A 27,845-nucleotide genomic window follows, 5' to 3' on the forward strand; every position below is an offset into this window, starting at 1 on the left:
CAGTCTGTGAAACTCAAACTAGGTAAGAGACTGAAATGTGAGGATGCCATATTTGGGAGGGAGTTGCATACACATTAGCGAAACCTTTTACTGAACTTTGCTGCTCAGTGTCAAAATACCCAGCTGTGCGATGGTGCTACCAGGTGTTGTGGGAAGCCTGCTGTGTGAGACCTGGGAGGTGAACTAAAGCATCCCCGAGTTGCCCCAGAGTCAAACCCATTTCTGCTTTGTCCAAAGTGCTTCCTTTCTTGTAGCTAACGTGAGCTTGACCTTGAGCCCTTCCTGACACAATCAAGAAGAAGCTATAAACCATGGGTGCCCTAGGTTAGGATGGTGTTCAGTCGACCAGAAACATCGTCAAGTTTGAGACAGTCCCCCATATAGCATAGTTATGTGCCCATGTTTCTTTCTACCTTTCAGAAGATGTGAGGAAGTATTGACCTTGAGAGTATGTGTGTACATGTACAAAAGGATTTAAATTCTAGAACCTCTCCTTAAAAATTTCAGGTGCATCATGGTTCACTTAAAGGCTCTAAAAAAATTAAAATTAAAAAACATTTCAGGTGCAGTATGTATGGATGTGTGTATGCACATGTCTACTAATCTACATATGTTAACTGTATAATAAAAGGTGTAGTAATTGAGTAATGGGTTTTTCCATTATTTGGCTAACAAAAATTATAGCATATGCTCCACACAGACTATTTCCAAGGTATTATTATTGTTTTCGTTGCTGTTGTGGATGGTAACAGGCAACAGGTACTGAGTAAAAATTATGCACCAGACACGTACATTTATTGTCTTGTTCAACTCTCACAAGAAACCTATAAGCTAGATAGGATTATTCATAAGAGAAAGATGGGTAGAATGAAGCTGAGAAAGGTGAAGTCACTTGCCACAGGGCAGCACTAGGGAAAGGGGAAGGTGGGCTTCAAGTCTGGTGTTTGGCTGCTCTAAAGCTGATTTTTTTTTTTTTGCCCCCAAATAAAGTGAGCAAAACATGGAAATCATTAGCGACAGAATTTGACCTTTCTTTGACAATTTTAAAAATAATTCTTGCTTTCACAGTGACCCTAAATCACCATTATGGTAGATGTATACAAATAAAAGGAATTGTAGATACATACAAATGCAAGGCAGATGTATACAAATATAAGGAATTAAGAGTTTCTAATCCCAAGAGTTATAGACAAGTGGACTTTTATTGAATGTTTACAAACGCAGCAACACAACCAAACAGCCATAGTGATGTTGACTTGGAATATAGAAACTCCATCAAATCTATTGCATCAGGTAAAGGGAGTAAGCTCTGTATTCACCAATTTATAGTAAGTGCTTCTCCACATAAGATAAATGTTCCAGAAGAAAAATCTACCATTACTTTAAAATCCAAGATGGCTTGAAGTTTTTCAAGTTGAAAACCTTAAACAGGAATAATGTGTGATGGAGAACAAAGAGAATTTCTGATTTTAAAAAAATCCAGGCATTTGTGTGTGTTGTTGGGGGAGGTTGGGGGAGGCACCTGGCATGTCTGCGAGCGTGATAACACAGATGAGATCAGTAATTGCACTAGATTAGCCAGTCAGGATGGGCATTTTGTCCACTGTAATTCTCATAACATCTTCATTTATTTTCAAGACATTTCTGAATGGAAATGTCACATAGAAGCACAACTGAGAGAATTTCATCATAAAGCAAGCTTTGTAAAAAGAAAAACGCACCATGTTACAGTCTTTAGAGTTCATGTTTTCACCTGATATAGACATAGTTTTAGAAAACCATGCCTGAAACAAGATGAAACTGTGTTAAAATATTATAGAATGCAAGATGCCAAAATCGTAAAACGTTAAGTAGAGGAATTATGACCTGCTCCAACCCTTGAATTTTTCACTTACATCCACTCTGTAAAGCAGCATGTTGTGTTGGCCCGTTCTTTATCATCACACAAGACTGCCTTGTTCATCTTTATCTCAAAAAGTCAGTTCTAAAGCATTCAACAGGATTATTCACTGTCTAGATTTTATTCAAATCGATTTGAGATCTCCTCCCCATCGATGCCCAGAACAAAAATACAAACTATGCAGCATCTTCATTTCCTTCAGAGTAACACAACTCCAGGCCAATCGCCCAATTCAAATTTGGGGAAGAAGCTGGTCACCCCAAAATAGCCCCCATGTAAGGCTGCACACACAGCCATGGAGATGGCCTGGCACTCAGCTGGCGGGAGGTTGGGAAGGCAGCAGGGCCTGTGCAGATAGGTCCTCAATAAGAGCCCCATGTTAATTCATGGGTTGCTGGCCACAGATGAGTTATGTGGGTCCCTCCCTTGAGAGAAATTTATAAAACAGAATTCCAGACTATAGAATAAGCTTACCAATTGTCTTAAAAATCCCCAGGCATGTCTATTTTATAAAATTAAGCTCATTAAATAAATATTAAGATATATTCTAGAATTCCAAAATGTTGTCTTAACTACAATATTTGTAACAAGAAGATTCTATTAGTGCAAATGCAGAGGTACAAACATGCACCTGCCCCCTCCCACATACATTTTGAGAGCCTTGCTGTTAACCCCAAACTACAGCAACCTAACCACCTATCCATAGGACCTGTGGCTCTGCACACATTCACTTGACAATAGACAGGGGTAGATCATTGAAAAGCAAGCACTTGCTCCCTTAAAAGCCTTCTATTGTCAGGCTTGCAGAGGAAGAGTGGGGAGAAAAAAGTTCTGCATCTTTTATAGTTGTTTCTGCTCACACAAAAATTTCTGATGTTGCATTAAGTAGTAATCAAAAAATACCTCCATGCCTTTTTTCATGTGTAGATAGGATGGCTGGGCTGGGGGTGGTGGCTCATGCCTGTAATCTCAGCACTTTGGGAGGCCAAGACAGGTGGAACACCTGAGGTCAGGAGTTCAAGACCAACCTGGCCAACATGGTAAAACCCCATCTCTACAAAAATACAAAATTTAGCTGGGCATGATGGCGGGTGCCTGTAATCCCAGCTACTCAGGAGGCTGAGGCAGGAGAATCACTTGAACCGGGAGGCGGAGGTTGCAGTGAGCCAAGATCATGCCATTGTACTATAGCCTAGGCTACAGAGCAAGACCCTGTCTCAAAAATAAAAAAAGAAAGAAAAAAAAAACCCAAAATTATTGTTTTTATTTTCTCAGATCCTACTTTCATTGCATATTGCTTTATTATATATGTTACAAGATGTCTTGGCTGAGCTAAAGCTCAGATACAGATATTTCCAGAAAGTGAAATTAAGCAAGACTCTTACTTCACCTATCCACTTGTATTTATCAATTTACTTATGTTTTGAAGAGCATCCTTGGAAAAAGAGTCAAACCCTACCAACCTGAAATCTTTGTTCAGGTACCTGAATCCTTGCTATCAGTCGTTTTAAAACCTGTGAGATAAACTTGCACTGCACATCGAAGCTTTATTCTTATATATTACTTAGCCTTGTGTGTTTGTAAGTAAAAGTATATAATTTAAATACTGCTTTTTTGGTTGAATCAATCAAATCATAAAGTTTAAAGCTTATTGATCTTATTGTCGGTAAATTAAAGGGAAATAATGATTTATTTTATTTTATTTTTGAGACAGTCTTGCTCTGTCATCCAGGCTAGAGTGTCGTGGCCAATCTCAGCTCACTGCAACCTCCTCTTCCCCAGTTCAAGCAATTCTCTTGCTTCAGCCTCCAGAGTAGCTGGGATTACAGGCCTGTGCCACCACACCTGACTGATTTTTGTATTTTCAGTAGAGACTGGGTTTTGCCATGTTGGCCAGGTTGGTCTTGAACTCCTGACCTCAAGTGATCTGCCTGTCTTCACCTGAAGGCCAAGGTTTGAAGGATCACTCAAACACTGAACTGTTGAGTCTCAGCTGTGGTATGGAGAGGCTGTGGTTCCTACTAATACTAAAGTTTAGGTGAATCAGTATTTTGAGGAATTAGATGACTAAATCAACTCATAGCAAAGAATCACTTCTGGGTGGTACAATTGAACAGCATAAATGTCCCTTACCACTCTTACATGGAAACGGGCGCAACAGGAGTCAGAATGAGGGTGAGACTGAGGGTGCTCCAAGAAGCCACCCTAAGAACGAGGGTATCTAGTGTAACTGTCCATCTGCACATAACTTGGAAACTGATGATGAATCCATCCCATCTCAGGCCATCTGTCTCGGCAGGTTGCACACTCTGGGGAAGACTTGATAGGTCTGACTTGGAGAAGGTGAACCACCACCACCTGCCCCACTTTGCTATGTAGGGGGAAAGGCACCACCCTTCTCTTCACTTGTCTCTTGTGGGTGGCAACTGCTTCTCTGGATTTACAGAACAGCACAACTGCTGTCATTTAGCCAACATCAGGGAAGGCTGACTTCCAGCTCCATGGGCAGCAAAAAGTCAATGTCAGCTAAGGTGAGAGGGCAACGGTCAACAGGAACAGGAACAGAGTTTCAGCCTTCCAAGTGGCATGTGGCCAATGGGTGAACATGTGTACATGGGTCCACAAAGTCCTGCCCCAGCGAGCTGTAGCACCAAAGCAGTGAACTGTACCATGAGTTCATGGGGCACAAGGAGTCATGTTATGTCTTCTCCATCCTAGCTCCTAAAAGAAGCATTAGTCATAGGGGCATGAGGATGGAATACCACTTCTGTCTACATGGAGTTGTATTCATCTCCACCCAATCTGAGGCCATGGTGGTGGTGCCATTCCTGCCTCATAAGAGGAATTGCATGAACACGTCCACGACTGCAAGAGTCACAGTTGAGAGTGAAAACCAAGACTGAGTCTTGGATACTTGGAGGCACCTTGAGGATGCCCAGAAGTGTTAGTGGCAGCGGCTCTGTATGAGACAGAATGTCCTGCCATCTCCTAACAGGGTACCAATGCTAATGTCCCGGGCACAGTGGACGCCACTGTGTTGTCTGCCCTGCACTTTTCCCCGACTCCACTGACACACATTTCACTCCACCCCCAACCATAAGGGTGGGCCCATTCCTGACACTGGATGAATCAGAGCCCTTCACCAGCCCTCCCAGGACACAGTGATTGATCAAGTGCTGCAAGAGGAGCTGTGCGGAGTCGTTTCCCAGCCTTTCTTGAACTAAAGGTGGAAGGATCTGGTTACAAAGTGGTGAAGATAGGTCTTAAAGCTGCAGGCCCCCATCCCCAACCTCCTAAGTCTTGAGGAAGAAACTGGCTTGAGAAAATAAAGCTCCTTTGCAGAGGTAACCTGACATGAGAACTGGAGCGAAAGACAGCTAATGATGCTCACATCTGCAGGTCCAGTCACCTTGCCTCCCTTCAGTTGGTTACATGGACCAATAATCTCTCACTGCTTCAGCTAATGTGAATTTGGTTTTTGCCACTTGCGTTGGGGTGAAGTTGTAATACAACAATGCTATCTGGCCAGTGAAGTCTGAGTTATTTCAGTTACACAAAGGTAGATGTGATAAGAGTTTGACAGATGTGATAATCCTAGTTTTTCCTAATAAACTAAAAAATAGACTAGACACAATTCATAAAACATGGATTTGAGTGGGTAATGTCTCACATTAGAATTCTCTTCTCCAATAATATAATAAGATAGCTAATCACTTAAGTATACTCTATTATTAAATGAATTGAAATAATAGTTGGAAATATACCTATATGGTGCTATAGAAATGATTATTTTTAGCAAATTTGTCATTATGTTGAATGATCTGGAAAAAGTATACTTAAAAATAAACAGAGTTCATACTGCATTGGCAGAGAAGGAGAGTGACCAACTCATAACTTTTGATATGAATTTAGACTATGAATAATATAATTAGAGACCCTGGAAACAGAAAGATTTAGTAGACGATCCATTCCACCTTACAGATGATATAAAACCATGCTATAAAACCATCTATTCTTTCAACAAATATTTACCGAGCTCAGTATCTGTCTTGAAGAATCAGAGGTAAACAAAAACGGCAAAGTTCCTACTGTCTTGGAGCTCACATCTGCCTTATATTGCAATAATTGTCATAAGTTGTATCCTATTCATTGCCTGCTCTTGTTCTGTATTTGACACAGAAAAATGGAAAAACTGAGCTCTATTCTTGAGAGGCTCACAGTCCAAGAGAAACTCAGAATGTATATGTTACATGCTACAATGTTACCATGCCTGGGGAATGAAAACCATGCCTTACCTGGTTGATAAACAGGAAAGAACAGGAGAGATGGTTATTACTAGGGATACAATAACATAAGACATCTTAAAACTCTCCTAGCTTAGGCACCAAACTCTTTTCTGGGTCTTTTACTCCATTCAATTCACTTGTTCCTGCCTTAGAGCCTCGTGGCCAGCATTTGATTTTTGTGCTATGGTAAACTGTGGCAAAGTTCTGCATTCTAAATCACTTGCTGAAAGAACTGATCTTACTCTGGTATTTGTTTAAATCAGCAAGTCTTTGTTTTAAGGCAGCGGTCCCCAACCTTTTTGGCACCAGAGACCAGTTTCATGGAAGACAATTTTTCCATAGACTGGGGTGGTGGCGATGGTTTCAGGATGATTCAAGTGCATTACATTTATTGTGCACTTTATTTCTATTATTATGACATTGTAATATATAATGAAATAATTATACAACTTACCATAATGTAGAATCAGTGGGAGACCTGAGTTTGTTTTCCTGCAACTGGATGGTCCCATATGGGGGTGATGGGAGACAGTGAAGGATCATCAGGCATTAGATTCTCATAAGGAGCACACAACCTAGATCCCTCGCATGCGCAGTTCACAATAGGGTTTGCACTCCCCTGAGAATCTGACAGGAGCTGGAGCTCAGGCGGCAATGCAAGCAATGCGGAGTGGCTGTAAATACAGATGAAGCTTCACTTGCATGTCCACCGCCCACCTTCTGCTGTGGGGGTTAGAGACCTTTGTTTTAAGGTACATCACAAAAATGTAACTATTTGCTTCACATGCCAATATGTCAAGTATTTCTTTCTAACTGTTCAAAATGCCTACCTGATTCCCGGCAATTAAATTAGCAAAATCCTTTTACAGGCCCCTGAAGTACCCATTCTGCATCCTACCTGCCTCGGCTCAGGATTTCCCTAATGTCACCTAAAAGGCCCTCGAGAGGCACTTAGAACACCAGCTCTGCAGGCACGCTGTCTAGCTTTAAATCTTAGCTCTTTACTGACTGTGTTATCTTGGGCAAGTTACTCAGCCTCTCTGAGATTCCTATCTTCCATCTGTGAAATAAGAATAATGATGCCCAGCGACAGGTGAAGATTAAATGAAATCACGCATATAAAGCACTCAACAGAACACTTGGAACATAATAAGCATGCAATTAATATTTCTCTATTATGATTACACAGGAGCTCATGATGATCAAGTATATTAAGATGATATACTACCATCATCTTAAAGAAATATTTTGCTTAGCTGTTTGGTACCACTTAATCAAATGACTATTGTTTCTTTAAAATATGAATAAAGGCTACTTTCCAAAATATCTGCTATATTCAGTGGCCATATTAATTTGTCATAAAGGTAATATGTGTATGATATCCTACTGAGAACTACAAAGAATGATATTATGAGTCATAGTCCTTGCTTTCAAGAAGTTTACTATCTAGGAGTAGGATAATTAGACCAGCATAAAAAATAGGTATATACAATGTGACAATCATTATAATAAAAGTACAGTAAAGTGAAAAGCAACTGAATCCATTTGAGAGGACCTGGAAGAGGTGACATTGGAAATCTCACTAAATTGCAGGTACAGATGAAGGAGCCAGGTATTTCTGTAGATGACAGCACATTCTTTATTCTTTCCTTCTTCTCTGACTATTCCTTCTCGGTCTCACTCTTGGACACACATCTTTCATCCAATGTGTAAAATTCAGTATTCCCCAGGATTCCACCCTCAACCTACTTCTCTTCTAATCTCCATATCCTGAAATAGCTCACTCGTATCACATATTCCATTCATTCCAGATATAAATCTCTAGCCCTGATCTTTCCCAAGATTCAGACGTAAATCCAGCTTCCTCTGAGATGCTTCTTCCACCCATGGCACATCACAAACTTGTCACAGTGAAATTTGTCTCATATCCTCCTCCCATATTTCTTATTCTTATTGGAGATACTACTCTCTGTCCAGTCACCCAAGCCAAACTCTGAGTGTCCCACACAATAAATTGGTCACCAATCCTACGGAACCTACCTCTAAAATACTTTCCCAGATCTCCCTATCATTCTCTGTTTTCACTGTTACTGTCCTACAATCTTTCTTCTTGAAAATGGCCATATCGTCCCAACTGGTGTCCCATCTCCAGCATTACTCCCCTCCAATATACTATCAATAGTGTCATCAGAATACATTTTCCACAATGCAAAACTGGCACTGCTTAAAACCCTTTCCTGCCACCTAGACAAATCCAACATTTCTTGGTAAGTCATACAAAGTCCCTGTGATAAGACACCTTCTTACCTTTCATTTTAGGTTCCAGAGTAACCAAATCACCTGCAGTTCCTTTAATACCTGTGTATTCTTTTACACAACCTCCAACATCCTCTGCCTGAAAATCCACCTGCTCATTTTTACCAGGCTTTTGCCTTCCTACTTTCTCTTCAAGGTTGTGCCCGATAGTCATTCCTCTGGAGAGCCTGCCAAGGTGCTTTTCCTATGGGTGCCTGTGACTCCCCATATGAGTCCCTTTTATAGCCTTTATTATACTGCTGTGTAATCAGTGCTTTACTCATCTTCTCTCCCATAGACTGTGCATATCCTGAGCAAGACATCCTGTTTTCATTCATTTTTTTAAAACATATGTTCACTGAGTGTTTACTGGATGAAAATGATACACTAGGTCCCTGACTTCCTGAAGTTTGTATGTTAATGGTATGTGTCTGGTAAGAGGGTATAAAGGCAAAAACAAATTATTAAGACAATTTCATATTCTCACAGAAGCTATTAAGAAAATAAAGCACAGAGTAAAAAGTGACTAGGTGGTGGTGGTGCCTTTTTGAGGAGATTCTGGAAATCCAAATGATGAGTAACCAGCTTTGTGAGGATCTAGAGGAGAAAGTTGTAGGGTCTTGCAGGTTACTGTATTAGTTTTCTGTGGCTATGCTAACCAATTACAACAAATTTACCAGCTTAAACAACACAAATGTATTATCTGAGAGTTCTTTGAGATAGAAGTCTTCCATGGGTCTCATTGGGCTAAACTCAAGATGTTTGCAGGGCAGCACTCCTTTTTGGAGACTCTGGGGAAGAATTCATTTCCTTACATTTTCCAGCTTCTGGAGGCACCCATAGTCCTTGGGTTTTGCCTCCCTTCCTCCATCCTCAAACACAGCAGTGCTGCATCTACCTCGCTCTTCCATTGCTACCTCTCCCTCTAATTCTCTTCTGCCTCCTGCTTCCACTTGTAAACATCTTTTTGACTACATTGTGCCCACCTGGATAATCCTGGATAATCTCTCCTTTCCAAGGTCCTTAATGTAGTCACATTTACAAAGTTCCCTGTGCCATGTAAGGTAATATATTCACAGGTTCCAGGGATTAGGACATGGACATTTATGGAGGCCCATTTTTCTGCCTACTACAGATTGGACTTTGATCTAACTGAAGTACATTAACTAGTGGAGAGATTGTAAGCAAAAAAGTGACATGAGCTGCTTTATATTTTAAGAGTTCTTTCTTCATACCGTGTGAAAGATCTGTGTGACAAAAAAGGGAAGGCAGGAAGAACAAATATGAGTGTATTCATTCGTTCTCGCATTGCTATAAAGAACTACCTGAGACTGGGTAATTTATAAAGAAAAGGGGTTTAACTGGTTCACTGTTCTGCAGGCAGTACAAGCAGCATGGCTGGGGATGCCTCAGGAAATTTACAATCATGACGGAAGGTGAAGAGGAAAGAATAATGTCCTACATGGCTGTAGCAGGTGGAATAGAGTGGAGGGGAAGGTGCTACACAATTTTAAACAACCAGATCTCATGAGAACTCACTCAATATCATGAGAACAGCAAGAGTAAAATCCACTCTCATGATCCAATCACTTCCCCCCCGCCCCCAGCCCCTTTTCCAATACTGGGGATTACAATTAGACATGAGATTTGGGTGGGGACACAAATCCAAACCAGGTCGAGTCTCTCAATAGTCCCAATAAGAGACAGTGACTTTGACTAGGGTGACAGCAGTGAAGATGGTGAGGACTGTCAGATCTGAGAAGTATTTTGGAATAGAAGAAACAGAACTTGCCGATAGGTTCAATGTAGAAAGTTAATAAAAGAAAAGGACCAAGGATCATTCCTAAAATCAGAGCTCAATCAACTGGTTCATGGTAGTGTCACTGACTGAGAATGATGGAGACTGGAGGAAGACTACATGGGTTTGGAGCAGAACATGGACATTAAGGTGTACCAGGCTAGAATGGTCATGATTTCATGTAGTCATTTCTAAAAACAACTATATTTCATGAAATAACTATATGAAATCCAAAAGGAGTTATCAGGTAGGAAGTTGAATTTATGAGACTGGAGCTTGCAGTAGAAAAGCAGAGATGGAAACATAAATTTGGGATTATCAGCATAAAGATGATAATGAAACCACGAGCCTGGATGAGATCATTCAGGGAGGAAAAGCAGACAAAAGAGGAAGGCAAGAGCATATCCAGGAAAACTCAAATCTTGACAGGCCTTATTCATATTTATAGCCCTAGCACCTAGTGCTGGCAAAGAGTGTCTGCTTCATAAATTGCTGATAAACACAGGACCAACATTCTGGGACTCTATACTATTAGGAATTAAGTTATAAAAATTTACCACTAAATAAATTACAGTAAAAACAAAGGTAATAAATACCCAAAGCCCATCAGTTCCCAGTCGTTTTACCACATTTACTATTATTTTACTGTTTACCACATTTTACTATTATCTTACCATTTACCACATTTTACTATTTGCTCTTGAGGTTAGCTATTACATCTATTATATTGTCCTAACTCCACTGTCCATGATGTCACATTAGTAGTGGTGTGAGCATTTACACCATGGAAATTGGCAAGTGCCACAAGTTTATTATTTTGCCAATTGTTGGACTCAAAAAAGAGATAGAGAAAATGTTAATCAGACAGATTCCATTTAAAGTGTCACATTTATAGTTACCACATTGTGAATAGCACACAAAAATGGGGAAATATTTTTCCAGTATGTGAAAATTATTACCTGATTTAGTGAAAACGTTGCTCATATCAATGTTGAATAAATGAGGTTCTAACAAATGTCTTCATTGTTTGGCTTTCACCTTAATCGTTAACATAAAGGAAAATTTCCATCAACATTAATGTCAGAATTACACTTGCGAATTAATCGCACTCTTAGGTTGGCAAGAGATAAAAGAATTTAGCAAAAATCAATAAAAGCATTCAGTGAAAATCAATTGGTTATATGGCATTCACAGGAGTAATATATATTTTATTTTTATGTGTGTGTGTTTTGCTACACATCATTTATAATAACATAGCATATAATAAACCATACCCACACATGCACTTAGGCACACACCTACATTTTTCATAAAGAACCAGTTAAACATTTACCAGCACACCACCACTTACATCTAAACCTAATTAATCGCTATATGGTATCATATGCAGAATTAAAATTATTATATTATTATTTGTTTTTGGAAGTAGCTAAAATATTCACAACAAATTCGTGATCACTGTTTTAAAATATCGATGATAAGTTATGTCATTTGAGTTCCAGTAAAATTAAAATGGGTTATAGTTTATCTTTATTGGCCTGAATTTATGCTCGATCATTGATATTTTTTTTTCTTCCTACACAGATTCTGAGCACCGTAGGCAACTTAAAAAAAGAACAGGTTAAAAAAATGTCTTGGCTTTTGTCAAAGAATTATTTATGGATCGATCAGTATGTGGGCCTGATTAAAGCATCCGGGCTTTCCTTGTGTAATGTGATAGTCACTAACGTGGCTATTTAAAATTACATTTAAATTAGTTAAAATTAAATAAAAATTTAAAATTCAGTACCTTAGTTAAACGAAGCAATTTTAACTGCTCAATAACCACATGTGGCTAGCAGCTACCACATTGGACAGGCCGGATTATAGAATATTTCTATCACTGCAGAAAGTTCTGTTGGATAGCTCCTATCTAGAAAATGCCTTGCACATAGAAGATACTCTACTACTGTTAACTCAGTGATCAAGTTTTACCCTATTTTGGAAAGCTGAAAAGTTTAATAAAATCAAAAATGTCTTTTTCAGGAGAAAATAAACCACCAAAATGATTGCGTATTTGGATATCTTTAGATACAGTTGGCCCTCTGTATCTACAGGTTCTACATCCACAGAGTCAACCAATCATGGATCAAAAATATTTGAATCCAAATAAATAAATAACAATACAAACTTTAAAGTTCAGTGTTTATATAGTGTTTATGTCATATTAGGTACTATAAGTAATCTAGAGATGATTTCAAATATACGGGAGGATGTGCATAGGTTATAAGCAAATGCTATGCCTTATTTACATGGGACTTGAACATCCACAGATTTTAGTATCATGGGGTGGGGGGAGGTCTTGGAACCAATCCCCTGTGGATACTGAGGAATAACTGTTAATATTCAATGTAGTAGACTGGGTGCGGTGACTCATGCCTATAATCCCAGCACTTTGGGAGGCTGAGGTGGGTAGATCGCTTGAGGACAGGAGTTTGAGACTAGCCTCGCCAACAGGGTGAAACCCGTCTCTACTAAAATACAAAAAAATTAGCCGGGCATGGTGGTGGGCCCCTGTAATCTCAGCTACTCGGGAAGCTGAGGCAGGAGAATCGCTTGAAAACAGGAGGTGGGAGTTGCAATGAGCCAAGATTGTACCACTGTACTCCAGCCTGGGCAACAGAGCAAGACTCCATCTCAAATATATATACATAATATATATAACATATATTTTATATATACACACACATATATATGTATGCATACATATATATTCAAGGTAGTGACATATTTATCGGACATCTTCTACGTGACAGAAATACTAGTCACCTCAAAACAGGCATATAAAATCCTCATTCTATAGTGAGGACACTGAGGCTTAGGGAAGTTCAAAACCTTGCCTCTCCCAACTAGGCAAACAGGTATTTGTAAAGCTTCACCTTATGCTCACAGTTTCAGACCCCAAAGCCATGCTCTTTCTGGCATCATGAAGCCTCGCTTCTCTAAACATTACTTAACCTGTGCTGCAGTGTTTTCCTTTTTGGAATGGCGTTAACACACTAACTATATCAAAGCGTTGTTGAGCAATTAAATGAGTTAAGACTTGCAAAACACTAAAAGAGAGCATGGCACAGAGTAACTGCCATAAAAAAGTCTTGCTATTATTAAATGTAGAATGGCTGAGATAAAGAAGAAATAAGTCAAGATACCCCCCATGGCCAGCTAACGAAATTTGAAACTTAATTCACCCGTGTCATTCATTTAAGACCTGAACAAAGCTTTAACTTATGAGAAAGCATTTGTTGTAAGGATTTTCCCCGATTTGTGCACAAATGTGGAACTATGTGACCTCTCAGAGGAGCTGGCTAAATAGCATGATTTAAAAGGATAAGGCTGTGACCAGTACTGCCTATTTCCAAGTAGCACATGAAGTAGTGTGGACTCTTAACTACATCTCATTAATGGAATCATGTTGACAGGTCTGGCCTTCTGTTTTATTGTTATTCACCTATTACTAGAGGAAAGGGCAATGGAAAGCAATAGGTTTACCTCTTGAACTTAAAATGTTACTCAATTCATCAGTTATTTTCATACACCCATATTTTCTGTGACACTCGTAATTGTAACCAAGCAGCTCAAATGGAAAAAATAATAGCTACCATTGATTGCTCACCTACTAGGATGTGAGTGTTCTCTGTGTATTGTCACGGACATGCAATAAACAGTCAGAAGGAGGTACTGCTATTTCTCTGTAGTTACATTTGAGAAAACCGACTCATTCATAATTTGTCCAAGGTCACACAGCTACCCAGGGGAAAACAGCATTTAAATTCAGGTCCTCCTGATCTTAAAGCCTAAGTCCATACCAACTCTGCCACCACATGTAGCAACATGAAACACACTCATCTCTTGATATCTGTGGGGTATTGATTCCAGGATCTCCGGTGGATACCAAAATTCTTGGGTGCTCAAGTCCCTGACATAAAACGGCATAGTCTGTTATATATAGCCTACACACATCATCCCATACACTTTAAAGCATCTCTAGATTACTTATAACACCTAATACAATGTAAATGCTAAATAAATAGTTAAACTGTATTGTTTAGAGAATAATGACAAAGGAAAAATGTCTGTACATGTTCAGTACAGACACAATTCATTTCCAAATATTTCTATTCCAAGGTTGGTTGAACCCATGGATGGGAGCCCACAGATAAGGAGGGTGGACTGTAATATGAAACAAGGACAGAAATATGTGATGTGTCTATTTCATTACCTTTGGTATGTCTGAAGCAGAATTTCTAAAACAGAATAAAAAGCCTGGGTTCCAGAAAAATCAGTAGTCCCATTATCCAATCACAAAATTGACTCAGAATTGTATCTCAGTGGGATCACCACTGGCAATGCAGGAATGTTGAGCAGGTGTGAACTCAGACCCAGGCCTGCTGATGGCTTGTGGTCACCGGGGCTATGTTTGGCAAGCGTAGTTTGATTTTGCAAGAAACCCTTGACCAGAAAAATCAAAACTTTCTTTCTGAATACACGAGAGCTATGTGTTTTTGCAAGTATGAGTGCCAGGAGCAAATGCAAAGTTGTTTTGAGGGTGAGGGTTGATGCGTTTCTGACCCTATTTCCAGCCTATCAAGGGCATGACTGACTGACCACCTCCAGGAGAATTCCTCCACATTCGTAGCGCATCCTCCAGACCTGGTCACTGCCTCCCGCATCTTGCCCCAGCTCTCTTTTTTCTGTACTGACCCCTCGCTCCTTGCCTCCTCTGTGCCTACCAGCTTGGCATTCTGATGGATTGGCTTCGCTGGCTCTCAATCCTCCCACTTTGTTCCGGAGTCTGAGGCTTGACTCCTACATCCTGGCACAGTGCTTGCTTCTTTCTGCACTCCTGGTAACCAAGCTCTTTGGCTCTGCCCCAGGACCCCCTCCTGTGATCCACTCAGCCCAGCAAACCTGTAAACACAGCTTGCCAGGCCAAACTCTGTGCCCCCTCCCCACTTCTGGCCTCTGAGAGCCATGCCCTGGATGTTACCTCACCAACCCACGGTCTCTGGAGCACCTGTGGAATTCGACTGGACTGGCTCCAGCTTTTACAGTCTCTCTGATTTGCTAATGCACACTGTGAAAGGAAGTAAAAGTTCTCCAAGTGAGAAACTCAACTTACCAAGGCTGCTAGGGAGCAGAGCTTGCTGCCTTCTGGGCACAGAACACATCCATCCCGGTACAATGACAAACAGCAATTCCACAGCCACAGGTCCTACCCCACGACAGAACTTCCCACTACTTCACTAAAGACTGTGCCAGACTACTGGGTTTCCTGCAATATCAGGAGCATTTTATGATCCTTCATGGTACCTACTTTCTAATCTCCATGTGCCTGGTAAAGCCAAGAAGTAAATATGCAGTACTCCAAGTATAGTGAGGGTGTCCCTGCCCGTAAAAGCCACACCAATATAGGAAAGTCCTAGTGGGGATGGGAGGGTGGGAACCAACATTATATTCCTCACCCTCAACAGGTACAAGGACACTTCAAATGTTATGTGGCTTGGTTATGACTTGTCATTCAAGTGTTTTCCTGGAACAAAGCCAACTTTGGTGTATAGATGATTTGGTGAAGCACATTTAGGAATCACTCAGAAAAGAGTTGTGTGTCTGTTCTGTGCTCAACACTGTCCTAGACATTGGGGACACAGCAGTAAACAATTCAGGTGTCTGTCTTCACGGAGCTTACAAACTAGTGTGGAAGACAGACACTGAGAAGTCGTATGAGTCTTTCAGGCAGTAGAAGTTATGAAAGAGAATTACAGGCACAAAGGGAGCTGACAGAAGGAGACAAATCTGGTCGAGGAACTCAGAGAAGGCTTCTTGGAGAAAGTGATGTTTCAGATGACACCTGAAGGTTGAGTAGGAGGAAGAGAAGGGAAAGGCATTGGGGAAGTGGGAACAAAACATTCTAATCAATCAAAACAGAATGAGTGAAGGACCTGAGACAGCAAGAGCAGGGTACATTAAAAAATATTTTTTGAAAGAAAGCCAGTATGCTGGATTCTAGAAAGGCGGGCAGATAAATGAGCGATGAGACTGAGATGTAGGCAAGAACTAAATCACATTCAGGCCGCTGAAGAGTATCAAGTTTGATTTTAACTTAATGGAAATAGGAAGCTATTAAAGGGTTTTGATCAAGAGAATGACATGAACAGAAAAATTGCTCTGGCTATGACTTAGTGATTGAATTCAGTGTGGTGGAGGGAGAGAGAAGGCATATACAGTGGATACAGGTGTGAGATATGCCAACTCAGCACCAGCTGCACTGCCTTCTCCACTCTGTCCTCATTACATAATAGAAACCTGGAATCACATTTTTCCAGAATCCCTTCCCCACCTCTTTCTAACTTAGATTCTGCCTTTGAGAGGCCCTTGTGCAAGATGTAGAAAGTGGCAGAGACACACCGTATTTCTCCCCTGGCAGCTGTGTGCAGATGTGAGGTTTACAAAACTTCTGGACAAGCTCCTGCAAGTCAGCCTCTTCCACATGGCAAACAGCTGAGCTCAATGGGATTCAGGTTTCCCAGAATCAATTGATTGTCAAGATTTCCTGGAAGTCAGTAACAGTTTTTCCCAAAACTGATAATCCCAGCCTTTCCAAAGTTTATGATTATGCCTTTAATCTCCTCTGTCAAATTCCTCCTACTTGAAATATCTAGGGTGGTTTTTATCTTCCTTACTAGACCCCAACTGTTAAAAGCAGGGAAGAAGCTCTTGCAACATTTGGGGTGAGAGATTGTGGGGGCCTGGTCTGGAGTGTGGGCAGTTAGGATGAAAGGGGGATGGATTTATAGATATTTAAGAGGTGGAATCTTCAGATATTGTTATTAATTGGATGGGGGAAGTGAGGGAATGAAGGGGTTAAGAATCATCACCGCATTCTTCGTTTAAAGGTCAGGCAGTCTTGCTAAATTTGCCATCCAGTCCCTGCACCTGAAAGTGATGTAGACATTAAGTTGACCAAATTCGCCAGTCCTGTCAGGTCCCTTTCCAGGTTGAACTGCTGAGGTCAAAGAACTGAGGGAGTCAAATATATGATGATGAGTAAGTTCTCCTTTGCAGGATGTGAAAATCTATGTGTCAGAGGTTATGGGTCATTGTAATGAGTTATCTTCTTGTATGAAACCATTCGTGCCTTCTCTGGAGCAAAGGAAATTAGCTAAGTCTAACCCTATCCAAATCTCCCCCTTAAAGAAACCTGCTAGGGCAATGATCAAGCAACTGGGGTCAGGGTGAGGGTTGAGGGGCTGGGGATGAGAAGGAGCTTCCTAACAGAGACTACAGAGGATGTGGAACACCAAGAAGTAGAACAAATTACAATCCAGAGCAAAATTAGCTTCAAACGCCAAAGAGAGAAAGTTTAAATACTAAGCCATGAGAAGATCATACTTGTCGAGGGAGGTGGCAGAATCCCAGGGGAAGGTGGAGAGCAGAACAGGAGCGCATACAGTGAAATTATATATGCTTGGAAGGGGTGGATGTTGAACAGTCATTCTCACCATCAGGGAACTAGGGAAAATTGAGGAGGTAAATATAATGAAGGTCTAGATGGCTCAGGAAAGCAGGGAAGAAAGCATTTTCTCTGCCAGTGGTCTTTACAGGACAAGCCTTACCCACAGACCAAGGCCACTGACTACATATTCTGGAACGATTTCTAAAGTGCAATACCAGAGAAGTAGAGCTGTTTAAGTGTATCTCAAATGTACCAAAAAGGAGGCTTTTTTGGAACATAAAATAGCTTTAGGATAATTATTTCACTTTCTTAGTGATCTTTTCTCTTAAGAGAAATTTAATCCATTAAATTGTAAACTCATTGAAGACAACATTCACTATTGAATCCCTAAAACCCATCACAGTGCACAGCTCATATAAGCACAGTAAATACTCATTCAATGGATGAGGACTGGATAGGAGATCCCAAGATGCTAGACACGGGGCAGCTTTATTCAGTGAGCTAACCACACACCCTTACCCTTGTGTCTGTCTGTAGGGAAATACATGCAGAATTCCCATTCAAACATCAGAAATTCGAAGTCAACTAGAATGGGGTTAAGAATTTTCCCTCCTGGCCGGGCGCGGTGGCTCAAGCCTGTAATCCCAGCAAGGCAGGAGAATGGCGTGAACCCGGGAGGCGGAGCTTGCAGTGAGCTGAGATCGGGCCACAGCACTCCAGCCTGGGCGGCAGAGCGAGACTCCGTCTCAAAAAAAAAAAAAAAGAATTTTCCCTCCCACCATCTTCCTCATCTCTCAACAACTCCTCTAAACACCAACCCTCCGGCAGGGGCTCCCGTGACCTGAAGTAGAGGCTTCACCAAGGGAGATGAAATGCTTGGATAGGAGATCCTCTCAGGGGCTGAAGGGAGAAGGTAACTGTTAAAACTCAAGACTCTTGCCAGTGACAACACCCAGGAGCACATCTAGGTCCCTATTGCCTGGCTTTGCCATTACTACATGACAACAGACAAGTTACCTAAGGTCTCTGAGCCTGAGTTTGTTCATCTGTAGAGTTGATGGTGCCTAGTTTAAAGAATTGAGAGAACTGGACATTGTTTATAAGACACCTGCCTTAATACCTGTCCATAGTAAAATGCTCCAAAGATACATTCTCTTCCAGCATTCACCTCCCAATCTCAGCCTTAGAAATTAGTCCCTCTTCTCCCATTGCACTGCACTTACTTACCTCTTCTTTCCTCCCTCATCTATTCCAGAACCCAACTGGATAGCATAGCTCTCCCACAAGCTTCTGACCCTAAAGCAATTGTATCCTACATAAATGTGGCTAGAAGTGAATGAAGTGCAAAATCCTAGCTGTATTCAAGGAACTATCAGAGAGTGCCTTTCTCCTGGAAGTTACTCTCTTCAAGCCAACTGCTAGAGGCAGAATACACAGCTGCAGGGACAGGACAACCAGAGGACAGGTCTGCTACATAAAAAGACAGACAATCATTTCCAAGAAAACATGCAGCTGAAATTTGCATTCTACAGGAAGAAGAGCAAACTCTATTAAATTTCCTCCCTAAGCAGATTTCTACAATTATTAGAACTTAAAAATACAGATGTTAAGGACCATGTGCTTAAGGAGTTAGTTAAGTTTGTGCAATTGCAGATAGGAAGATTGACATTTTTCTGAAATTGGAATTAAATACCCTAATACAATAAAATGATGCTGCCAACTCAGATGGCATAATAAAGGAGAACAGACTCACTGATAAAAAAAGAAGAGGACATGGACAAATCATTTCCTTTTAGTCACATCATGGCCGAGATGGCTAATGCCAACCCAGTATCTAGTGTACACTTCCCCTTTACTAAAAGAACCCCTGTATTGCTGTGGAGTAGAAAACTACATTTCTAACCCCTTGCAATGGGATTGGACAATGAGATGGGTGGAGCTTGCAAAAAAAAAAAAAAAAACCCTCCTTAAAGGGACCTTGCTTAGCTGGCAGGCACCCTTTCATCTTTCCCTGCAGGAGTTCCTGCAGCCATCTTCTGACCATGGGGTGATCTTGCAGATGGACACTGGTGGAGAGTGGAAAAGCAGAAGTCTGGGACACTGATGGCACTTTTACCACTTCACATTACTCCTGGACTGCTTACCTTCCTTTTATGTGACCAAAAAATAACTTCCTAATTTAAGTTGCTGTTATTTTGGCTAAAATGCAAATCTTAACTAATATACACATCCTAGATTTCAATCAGTTTCCTTACTAATGGTGATTACAAGTTAACACCAGAACCATAGCACTTTTTGGGTAATTGTTATATACGATTTATTGCTTTAACTGTGAAATAAAAAGTTTTATACCAATAGTTTTGATTGTAAGTCTAGATTTAACCCTCCTTAGCTAGTTTTCTGTTGTTGCTTTTTTAAAGTAGGAGTACCTTCAAAGTCGGAAGAAGTATCTATTACTGATAGCTCTCTGCACCAGGTGGACACCATCTGACAATTGATGTAAGGACCCTATGGAGCCCATAGTGGGTGGGTGAGAGAAGTGGACGTTTAGTGTATCTTATTTCTATTTGAATGTGATTCATATTGCATAAGCACGTTTCTCTTTGAAGATTTTTCCAAGAATTTTCATCAGCAGTAACAAGGGAAACATACCCGTCTTCCTGCAGACTTCCACCATCCAACTAGTCCAGGAGAATCCAGAGAAATGGTGGAGAACACTTTGTGAAAATCCTTACAGGGTTGTCGTCTTCTCCTCATGCTACTTTTCCGGTTTCATTATGGATCCACCTCAATCAGTGTGAGAAGCACATGGGCACTATGAGGAACCAGGCAGATACTTAGGGGCAGAAGGGCCAGGGAATCCTCCTATTGTGGTCTTTGGGCTTGGCTCTCTCCTAGTTGTCTTTTGTATGTTAAGAACTCCAGGAATGTTGAGCACACATGCAATTCAGAACAGCCTGCATAAATGGTTTTGATAGTCACATAAATATGAAAATACAAATGATTTCAGCAGGAATAAAATTTATTTCTAATACTCAATATTATCTGCTCCTTGAAGCTATGCAAAGACTAATAAGTGCATAAACTTCTTGAGCAGTGTTACATAAATATAAAACATGATTCATAGATATGTTTATGGCCACAGACACATTAATTGATAGTCTACAGAAAGACTTATGTTCCTTTACAAACTAAAAAGGGGACACGTGTGCTGTTTCTGCTCATTTGCTGAGTATGCAACTGGAAAACCCAATCTTCTATTCTGGGATTTAAAATCTGGTACTTTCAGCAAATAACATCATCAATATTTTAAAGTCATACTGGCTTCTGGTAAGTAGCAGTGGAATTGCCTTCCCTCCTTAAATCCTTCTCTGAGGTACCCTTCTCTCTGTGGTGTGCTCCACAACATTAACTCTTCTCCTTTGAGAACAGGTGTGCATGCCAAGAGCAGAAATTCCTAGGGAAGCTTTTTTAAGTCCAGATCCCACCCCGCTGTCCCCTCCAGGCCTTGATTTTAGCATCAACCCAAAACTTTTTTGGATTTTTGTGGACTCTGCTTAACTTTGATGTAGAATGTCTGTAGATTCTTGTCCACTGTCTAAAACAGAGGTGATCAAGAATGGCTTCTGCCCTTCAGATGGGCCATTTTCACAATATCACAGTCAGGAGACTCTATGCCCCTAAGCAGATCTTGGGCCTTTAAGACCATCAGAGATGTACAGTTAGTTTGGATCAGACTTCGGTTCCTAAAACACCCTGGAGTTAATTATCCAGAAGGGCCGTAGGGCTTGCAGAACCCTAAAGAGACAGAAAACCCTCTATTCCCCCATGGAAACTTTAATCCTTTCAGGTGAGTTCTATTTCTGTTGGAAATCCAAGACTTTGCAAACAGGATAAGACCTTCTAAAGTCACAGGGTGAATATAATGAGTGCAGGACTTAGGATACTTAGGCAGCGGGGAGAATTGGCCTTAGTATTTCCTTTCATTAGTGTCTCTATAGGTAATGATTTCCTTACTTAACCAAAGAAAAGCAATGGAAGCGGCTACCCCTCGCCTATTAAAAGGAGAAAGATGGATATCTTTAATTGAAAGCAAAGCATCACAAAATTCTTTAATTATAAGTTCAAATGGGGCTTTGAGCTCATCTTGTATCTTCTTGGCTTTCAGCAGGATAGCATTAAGCTTTCCCAAAAAGATAAGACTCAACCTATTTTAAAACATATCCAAAGATGGCACTTCAGTTTCTGTTCCTTTGTTAGGGTACTTTTTTCCCCTTTCTAACCTCACCACAGGTGAACTTTTCCTATTGCTAACCTGAAGTCTTCACATTAGAGCTTGGCTCAGTTTGCTCAGCAGAGCTGGTGAATAGCTGGTCACCATCAGCCTTTTCTAAACTGTACTTCCATCTGTCCATCTGTACAAAATTATAACAATTAATTAGGATATTTGGATTTAAATCAATAAATTTGAACCCAGATGCCAACTGAATGACTCACTGACATGGCAAAAGACTGCCTCCCTTCTTTTTGCCATAGCTTTTCTTATCTCTGTCATCAGCTCCAATGCTAACATCTCTCCCTTTTCCATCTCTTGCAAAATCCCCACACAAGTTCATTCACACACACACACACACACACGCACACACAAATGCGCACATTTATACTGGTAAATAGAAAAACATCCCTGAAGCAGCTAGTTGACACTTACACCTTACCCCTCACTATTCACATTGAGGGGTAAGAGTTCAGGGTCCAGACTCTGGAACCCATTGTCTGGGCCTAAATCCTGGCTCTGGGACCTTGGAAAGATTTTGTAATCTCACTTTGTAAGCATTTTCTCATCTGTAGAATGGAAACAATAATAGTATCTGCCTTAGAGGGTTGCGGAAATGATTAATGAGTTAATACACAAAAGCTCTTTGAATGCAGTCTGTTACTGTAATCCTAAAGGCTATAGAGTTGTTAGCTATTGTTACACCCTTCTTGCAGCAAAGGAATATTCAGAGGCATCAAACTATGCCCAATATTCCAGAAGCCAAGAGTTTGAGAAAGAACAGGAGTGGGATTCAAGTTTAAGGGAAGTAGGGGTAAGCAAGAAGAGTCGCCAGGGTGAAAGATCAAAGAAAACTAGGGCCAAAAGCAAACAGGAGATTAACAAAACTACAGAGAAAGGGCAAAAGCTGGCATTTAACAGGGAAAAGGTAGACAGAGAACATAAGGGAAAGGAAGATAAAGAAGAAATGAAAAAGGGAAACGTGAGTAAAAAGGTGAGTACGTAAAAGAAAGACAGAAAAGAAGAGGAAAAGGGGACCAAGAACAACAAAGGAGATCAAAAATGGAAAAAGACCCCATTTGCAGTTTGAGTCGGTATCAGCGGGAAAAGGGTCGGGAAGCTTGGGGCAGAAGGGATGGGGGAAAGAGGAGGTTCAAAGAGATAACAGATAAAAGTTTCATTTGTCATTTGCAGCTTTTTGTCCCTTTAAATTATGGGGCGCTGCAAGCTTACTTAACTCACCCTTGAGCCTCAAGGCTCCTGATCATGTTCCTCCTATTCCAACTTGCATTTAATCTCTGCTCCAGACTTAGCCTCTAAGGTTTGCCCTGGTCAGATGTCTGCCTTGTGTTTTTAGCCCAACACATTTTTGATTTTGATTAAGGCCAAAATGCAGTGATGTTGTCTTTATTTCATTTTCCCTAACCAGTCATCCTCTTCAAGTGAAATTTAGCTCTGGAGCAAATGTTTGCATCCCCTTTCTACTCCAAACATTCGGAAATCTAGAAGGGGAACTGGTGTTTTCATTTTTAAATTATTCACCTAACGGCATTCCCATTTTTAGTCAATTAAAAAGAGGTAAAAATGATACAGTACTGCAAGAATAGGTCGCTTTTAGGTCTCCAACGTGCCCTCACCATTAAAAGATCTTAATTACCTAACCTTTTGGAAATAGGACAGAGGTCGGACGGAGGTTTAACATAAAGTCGGCGTTTTAAAAATACTTTTTAAATTAAGAACCATCGTGATTAAATTGCCTGTTTGGTGCAAAATACGTCCCCCTATTTGAGGAACTCCAGAGACCTTAAAAGGCCCTCTAAACAGATGAACTGAACGGACCGCGAGCGTCTCCTCACGCCGGGGTGATCCTGGGCCGCCGCCGCCGCCCGAGTCACGAAGCCAGACGCAGTGCGCGTCTCCGCCCAGGACTCCGGAGACTGCAGCAGCGCGAGCGGCCGCCGCGGCCCGGGCTGCTCCTGGAGTCAGGGAGGAGACGCGACTCCCGCAGACACGTGACCTCCTCCCAGCCGCCGCTTCCCGCGACCCAGATCCGTCCCCGGAACCCGTGCCCGGCGGGGCGGGCTGGGGGACACGTAGCGGGCGCCCCAGTCCCTGCTGCGCCCTGGTGCGTGTACCTTCGGCGTTCTCCCCTCGGTTCACTTATCACTGGCAATAATCAGTGTTTCGGAGATCACCCCGGGAAGAATGTAAATATCCCTCTCGGTGCAGGAAAAACCTTGGTTTTATCTCTATGCTTTCATGTGTATCTAGAGAAATATATATATCCCCTCCATTCCACCCCTGGGAGTCCCTCAAGACATGCTTTCCCCTGGACTCGCAGGGCGGCGTGGGCAGTGCGCATCCCCGGGCACCTCCTGGTAACTCTCACTAGCAATGAGTCAGGCTCCCGGGGTGGCTCTGGGGAAAGGTAACGCGGCTCTTGCTGGCCTGTGCTTCCCGGCGCCGAGCGCAGCGGCTGCAGGGCGAGCGCGCGCGCGCACGGGTTCCCCGAGCAGTGATGTGGCAGCAGCGGCAGGTCGGATCACGTTGCTGGCCCTGTGCTGGTACCCGTTTGAGACAGGATTAAGGAGGGAGGCTTTGGAGGTGCCAGCGGTAGTAAACGTGGGCTCTGCACACTCCGGGCGTCTCTTATCGCACGGAGGGACGGGGGGATGGGGAAAGCACGTAGCGTCACCGGAGGCTCGGAACGCGGCGGAGTTGAGCGGGCGGGTGATAAATGCTGCATAGCTTTTCTGTGATAGCCCCTCTCGTGCCACCCCCTTCTCCCTCCCCATCCCCCACTCAACCCCGGCTCGCTCCCCGCCGCGTTCCTCCAGGAGCACACGCGGCTCCAAACGTCGTCATCTGCTGCTGTGATTAGTGGCACCGCAATTCCGGCTGCTGCGGGAAGTTTAGGTGGCCCAGGAACGCCGTGTCACCGAAAGAGACTTGGATTGCGACATTCGGACCCAGTGACAACGTTTTCATGTGTCTTAAATCCTTCAAGGAGCGGATTGCAAGTTGCTTCTCCTCGAGGCAACCTCTCCGCCCCACTGATCAGTGAGCAAACAAGTCTCCAAAATTTCCTTTGGGACTCAAGTTTACCCACCGCGAATTCTCTTTTTCTTTCCTTTCTATGGTTCAAACCAACAGCACAATCGGTGGAAAAGCAAAAAGCCACGTTCACATTCCTGCACCGTAATAACGGACGAACCCAGGGAGTCGCATTTCCGAGCCAAGGAAGCTCAGGCTGCCCCGCACCCCTGCACCCCCACTTCCCCCTCCCCCTGCCGACTGCATAGCCTTTGGGAAGATGAATAGCTTGGCCGAAGTTGTTTTTCCTTTCCGGTGGCCCTGATCAGGTGTCCCCGCCCCCTCCTGCCGTTAGCCTTCTCTCGCCGCCTTCTCCCGACGCCCCCTCCCGGCCCGGCCCCTCCTCCCCCGCCCCCCTCCGGGCTGGACCGCGGATGGTACGTTCCGCACGTGAGCTGGGTGCTGGTCTGGCCGGCGACGCGCGTGCCCTGTGGCCAAACACTGCCTGGAGTGAGAGCAAACTACCAGCGCAGTGGGGCCGGCGCGAGTGTGCGTGTGTGTGCGTGTGTGTGTGTGCGAGCGCGGTGGAGGGGGGACCAACTGCTTCACACTTTCAACACTGCACTGAAGAGGGAGAGCGAGAGACTGGAGACGCACAGATCCCCCCAAGATCTCCCAAGCCTACCGTCCCACAGATTATTGTACAGAGCCCCAAAAATCGAAACAGAGGAAACGAACAGCAGTTGAACATGGACGAAGGAATTCCTCATTTGCAAGAGAGACAGTTACTGGAACATAGAGATTTTATAGGGTAAGGTGCACGCACCCTTGCGACTGTCTGTCTAGGCTTTGGTTTGATTTTTCTCTTCTCCAGAAAGTGGTATGGAGCTGGCGAGGGCAGAGCCCCTCCCCGAATGGGTGCCTGATGCTGATTTCTGTTTTGCAGACTGGACTATTCCTCTTTGTATATGTGTAAACCCAAAAGGAGCATGAAACGAGACGATACCAAGGTAAGTGTAAGTTCCCGATATTCCTCATAACCTGCATGGGTAGTTAATTAGGGCCATTGATTTCACAGCGAAGCTCTGCCTGCAAATATATTCCAGCCCCTGAGCTTCCCCAGCTGTGAATTTTAAGTGGCTGGCTGGGTCCTCTCAAGGGGATATTAAACAGCATACCTGAATTTAAATTGCATTGCAGAACAGTCCAGAGGAAAGAGGTTTCTTGGGTGTAGTTTATCACATAGTATGTTTTATGGTGATGGGGGGCGGGGAGGGACAGACGAGGGTAATATCCAATAAATGAATGTTTCGCTTACTGTTTTCTCTTTTCCATGACTCTCATATATTAAGGATACCTACAAATTACCGCACAGATTAATAGAAAAGAAAAGAAGAGACCGAATTAATGAATGCATTGCTCAGCTGAAAGATTTACTGCCTGAACATCTGAAATTGACAGTAAGATGCACATTTTCATTCTTTGCTGCTCTCCAAGGGCGTTTTAATAGTCTGGTGCGACTCCCAGAAAATATAAGAATAAATGTAAATATAAGTTCCTGATTTACAACTTGTGCTATGCCATACAGAGTTTCCCGCAAACTCAGAGTAGGTGCTCCCAGCTGAAGGCAAGAAATCATTTATAACCTGTCTTGTGGAAAGCTCAAGAAGTATAAGAATAGTACTTCTTTCAAAGTGTTTGCTTAAATTGCTGTGCTGAATGGACAGCCAATTAAGCCAAATGTGTGTTTTTTAAGTAACCAAGTGCCCCTTTCTTTTTTGCACTACTGCAGACTCTGGGGCATCTGGAGAAAGCCGTAGTCTTGGAATTAACTCTGAAACACTTAAAAGCTTTAACCGCCTTAACCGAGCAACAGCATCAGAAGATAATTGCTTTACAGAATGGTAAGTCAGTTCAGGGAGGCCAGCCTACCCTAATGAAGCGGGGCAGCCCACAGGGGAGCAGTGTCAGGACTCCTTCACCCGCACCCCACCTCTTTCGGTGGGCTCATGGGCTCCCTCTCATTTGTTAAATTGCTTTATACTTTCCCTTCATTGGAAGGAGCCCATTTCCCGAAGCATTCTAGAGGCTTTCAGCAGAATTCGGAGGAATCAGGTTTTAAAGTGGCGGTTGCACCCGCTCCACTTTGGTTTTCAGCTGGGAGGAGAGCGCCCTCTCCCAGCTCCGCACCTCCGCCACCCCCCTTCTCTCGGCAACCAGTGGATTATATCACTTGAATACTGGGGAAAAACCGAGATCACTTTAGTCGATGCAGGGCCCACGTGATAAGCAGATGTTTTAACGTGGGTATGTTTCTTCTTGCCTCCACTCCTCCGTCCCCACCCCCCCATCCCTTCCTCATCCTAGGGGAGCGATCTCTGAAATCGCCCATTCAGTCCGACTTGGATGCGTTCCACTCGGGATTTCAAACATGCGCCAAAGAAGTCTTGCAATACCTCTCCCGGTTTGAGAGCTGGACACCCAGGGAGCCGCGGTGTGTCCAGCTGATCAACCACTTGCACGCCGTGGCCACCCAGTTCTTGCCCACCCCGCAGCTGTTGACTCAACAGGTCCCTCTGAGCAAAGGCACCGGCGCTCCCTCGGCCGCCGGGTCCGCGGCCGCCCCCTGCCTGGAGCGCACTGGGCAGAAGCTGGAGCCCCTCGCCTACTGCGTACCGGTCATCCAGCGGACTCAGCCCAGCGCGGAGCTCGCCGCCGAGAACGACACGGACACCGACAGCGGCTACGGCGGCGAAGCCGAGGCCCGG

General features: G+C 42.8%; 3 protein-coding genes across 4 annotated transcripts in view; 2 read left to right on the forward strand and 1 right to left on the reverse strand.

Annotated features, from left to right (window-relative positions):
- LOC105515228 overlaps nt 1-25,346 on the forward strand; it is a 52,985-nt gene extending 27,639 nt beyond the window's left edge. The window contains exons 4-6 of the mRNA XM_011947001.1: nt 23,869-24,251; nt 24,882-25,104; nt 25,198-25,346. Of these exons, the coding sequence (XP_011802391.1) occupies nt 23,869-24,251; nt 24,882-25,104; nt 25,198-25,346 (755 nt within the window). The remainder of the gene's footprint in view (nt 1-23,868; nt 24,252-24,881; nt 25,105-25,197) is intronic.
- Nucleotides 1-27,845, reverse strand: part of SSPN (sarcospan) — a 111,866-nt gene that overhangs the window by 83,243 nt on the left and 778 nt on the right. The window contains exon 1 of one of the 2 annotated variants that reach the window (XM_011946986.1): nt 15,438-15,495. The exons of the other annotated variant lie outside the window; for it this stretch is intronic. The gene's annotated coding sequence lies outside the window, so the exon portion shown is untranslated. Of the gene's footprint in view, nt 1-15,437; nt 15,496-27,845 lie in introns of those variants that run through there. 2 annotated transcript variants of the gene reach the window in all.
- BHLHE41 (basic helix-loop-helix family, member e41) overlaps nt 25,490-27,845 on the forward strand; it is a 4,819-nt gene continuing 2,463 nt past the window's right edge. Inside the window, exons 1-5 of the mRNA XM_011947003.1 lie at nt 25,490-25,888; nt 26,024-26,087; nt 26,430-26,537; nt 26,870-26,981; nt 27,445-27,839. Of these exons, the coding sequence (XP_011802393.1) occupies nt 25,512-25,888; nt 26,024-26,087; nt 26,430-26,537; nt 26,870-26,981; nt 27,445-27,839 (1,056 nt within the window). The 5' untranslated portion in view covers nt 25,490-25,511. The remainder of the gene's footprint in view (nt 25,889-26,023; nt 26,088-26,429; nt 26,538-26,869; nt 26,982-27,444; nt 27,840-27,845) is intronic.

Source organism: Colobus angolensis, unplaced genomic scaffold (genome assembly GCF_000951035.1).
Source record: "Colobus angolensis palliatus isolate OR3802 unplaced genomic scaffold, Cang.pa_1.0 Scaffold256, whole genome shotgun sequence".
NCBI classification, from domain to species: Eukaryota; Metazoa; Chordata; class Mammalia; order Primates; family Cercopithecidae; genus Colobus; species Colobus angolensis.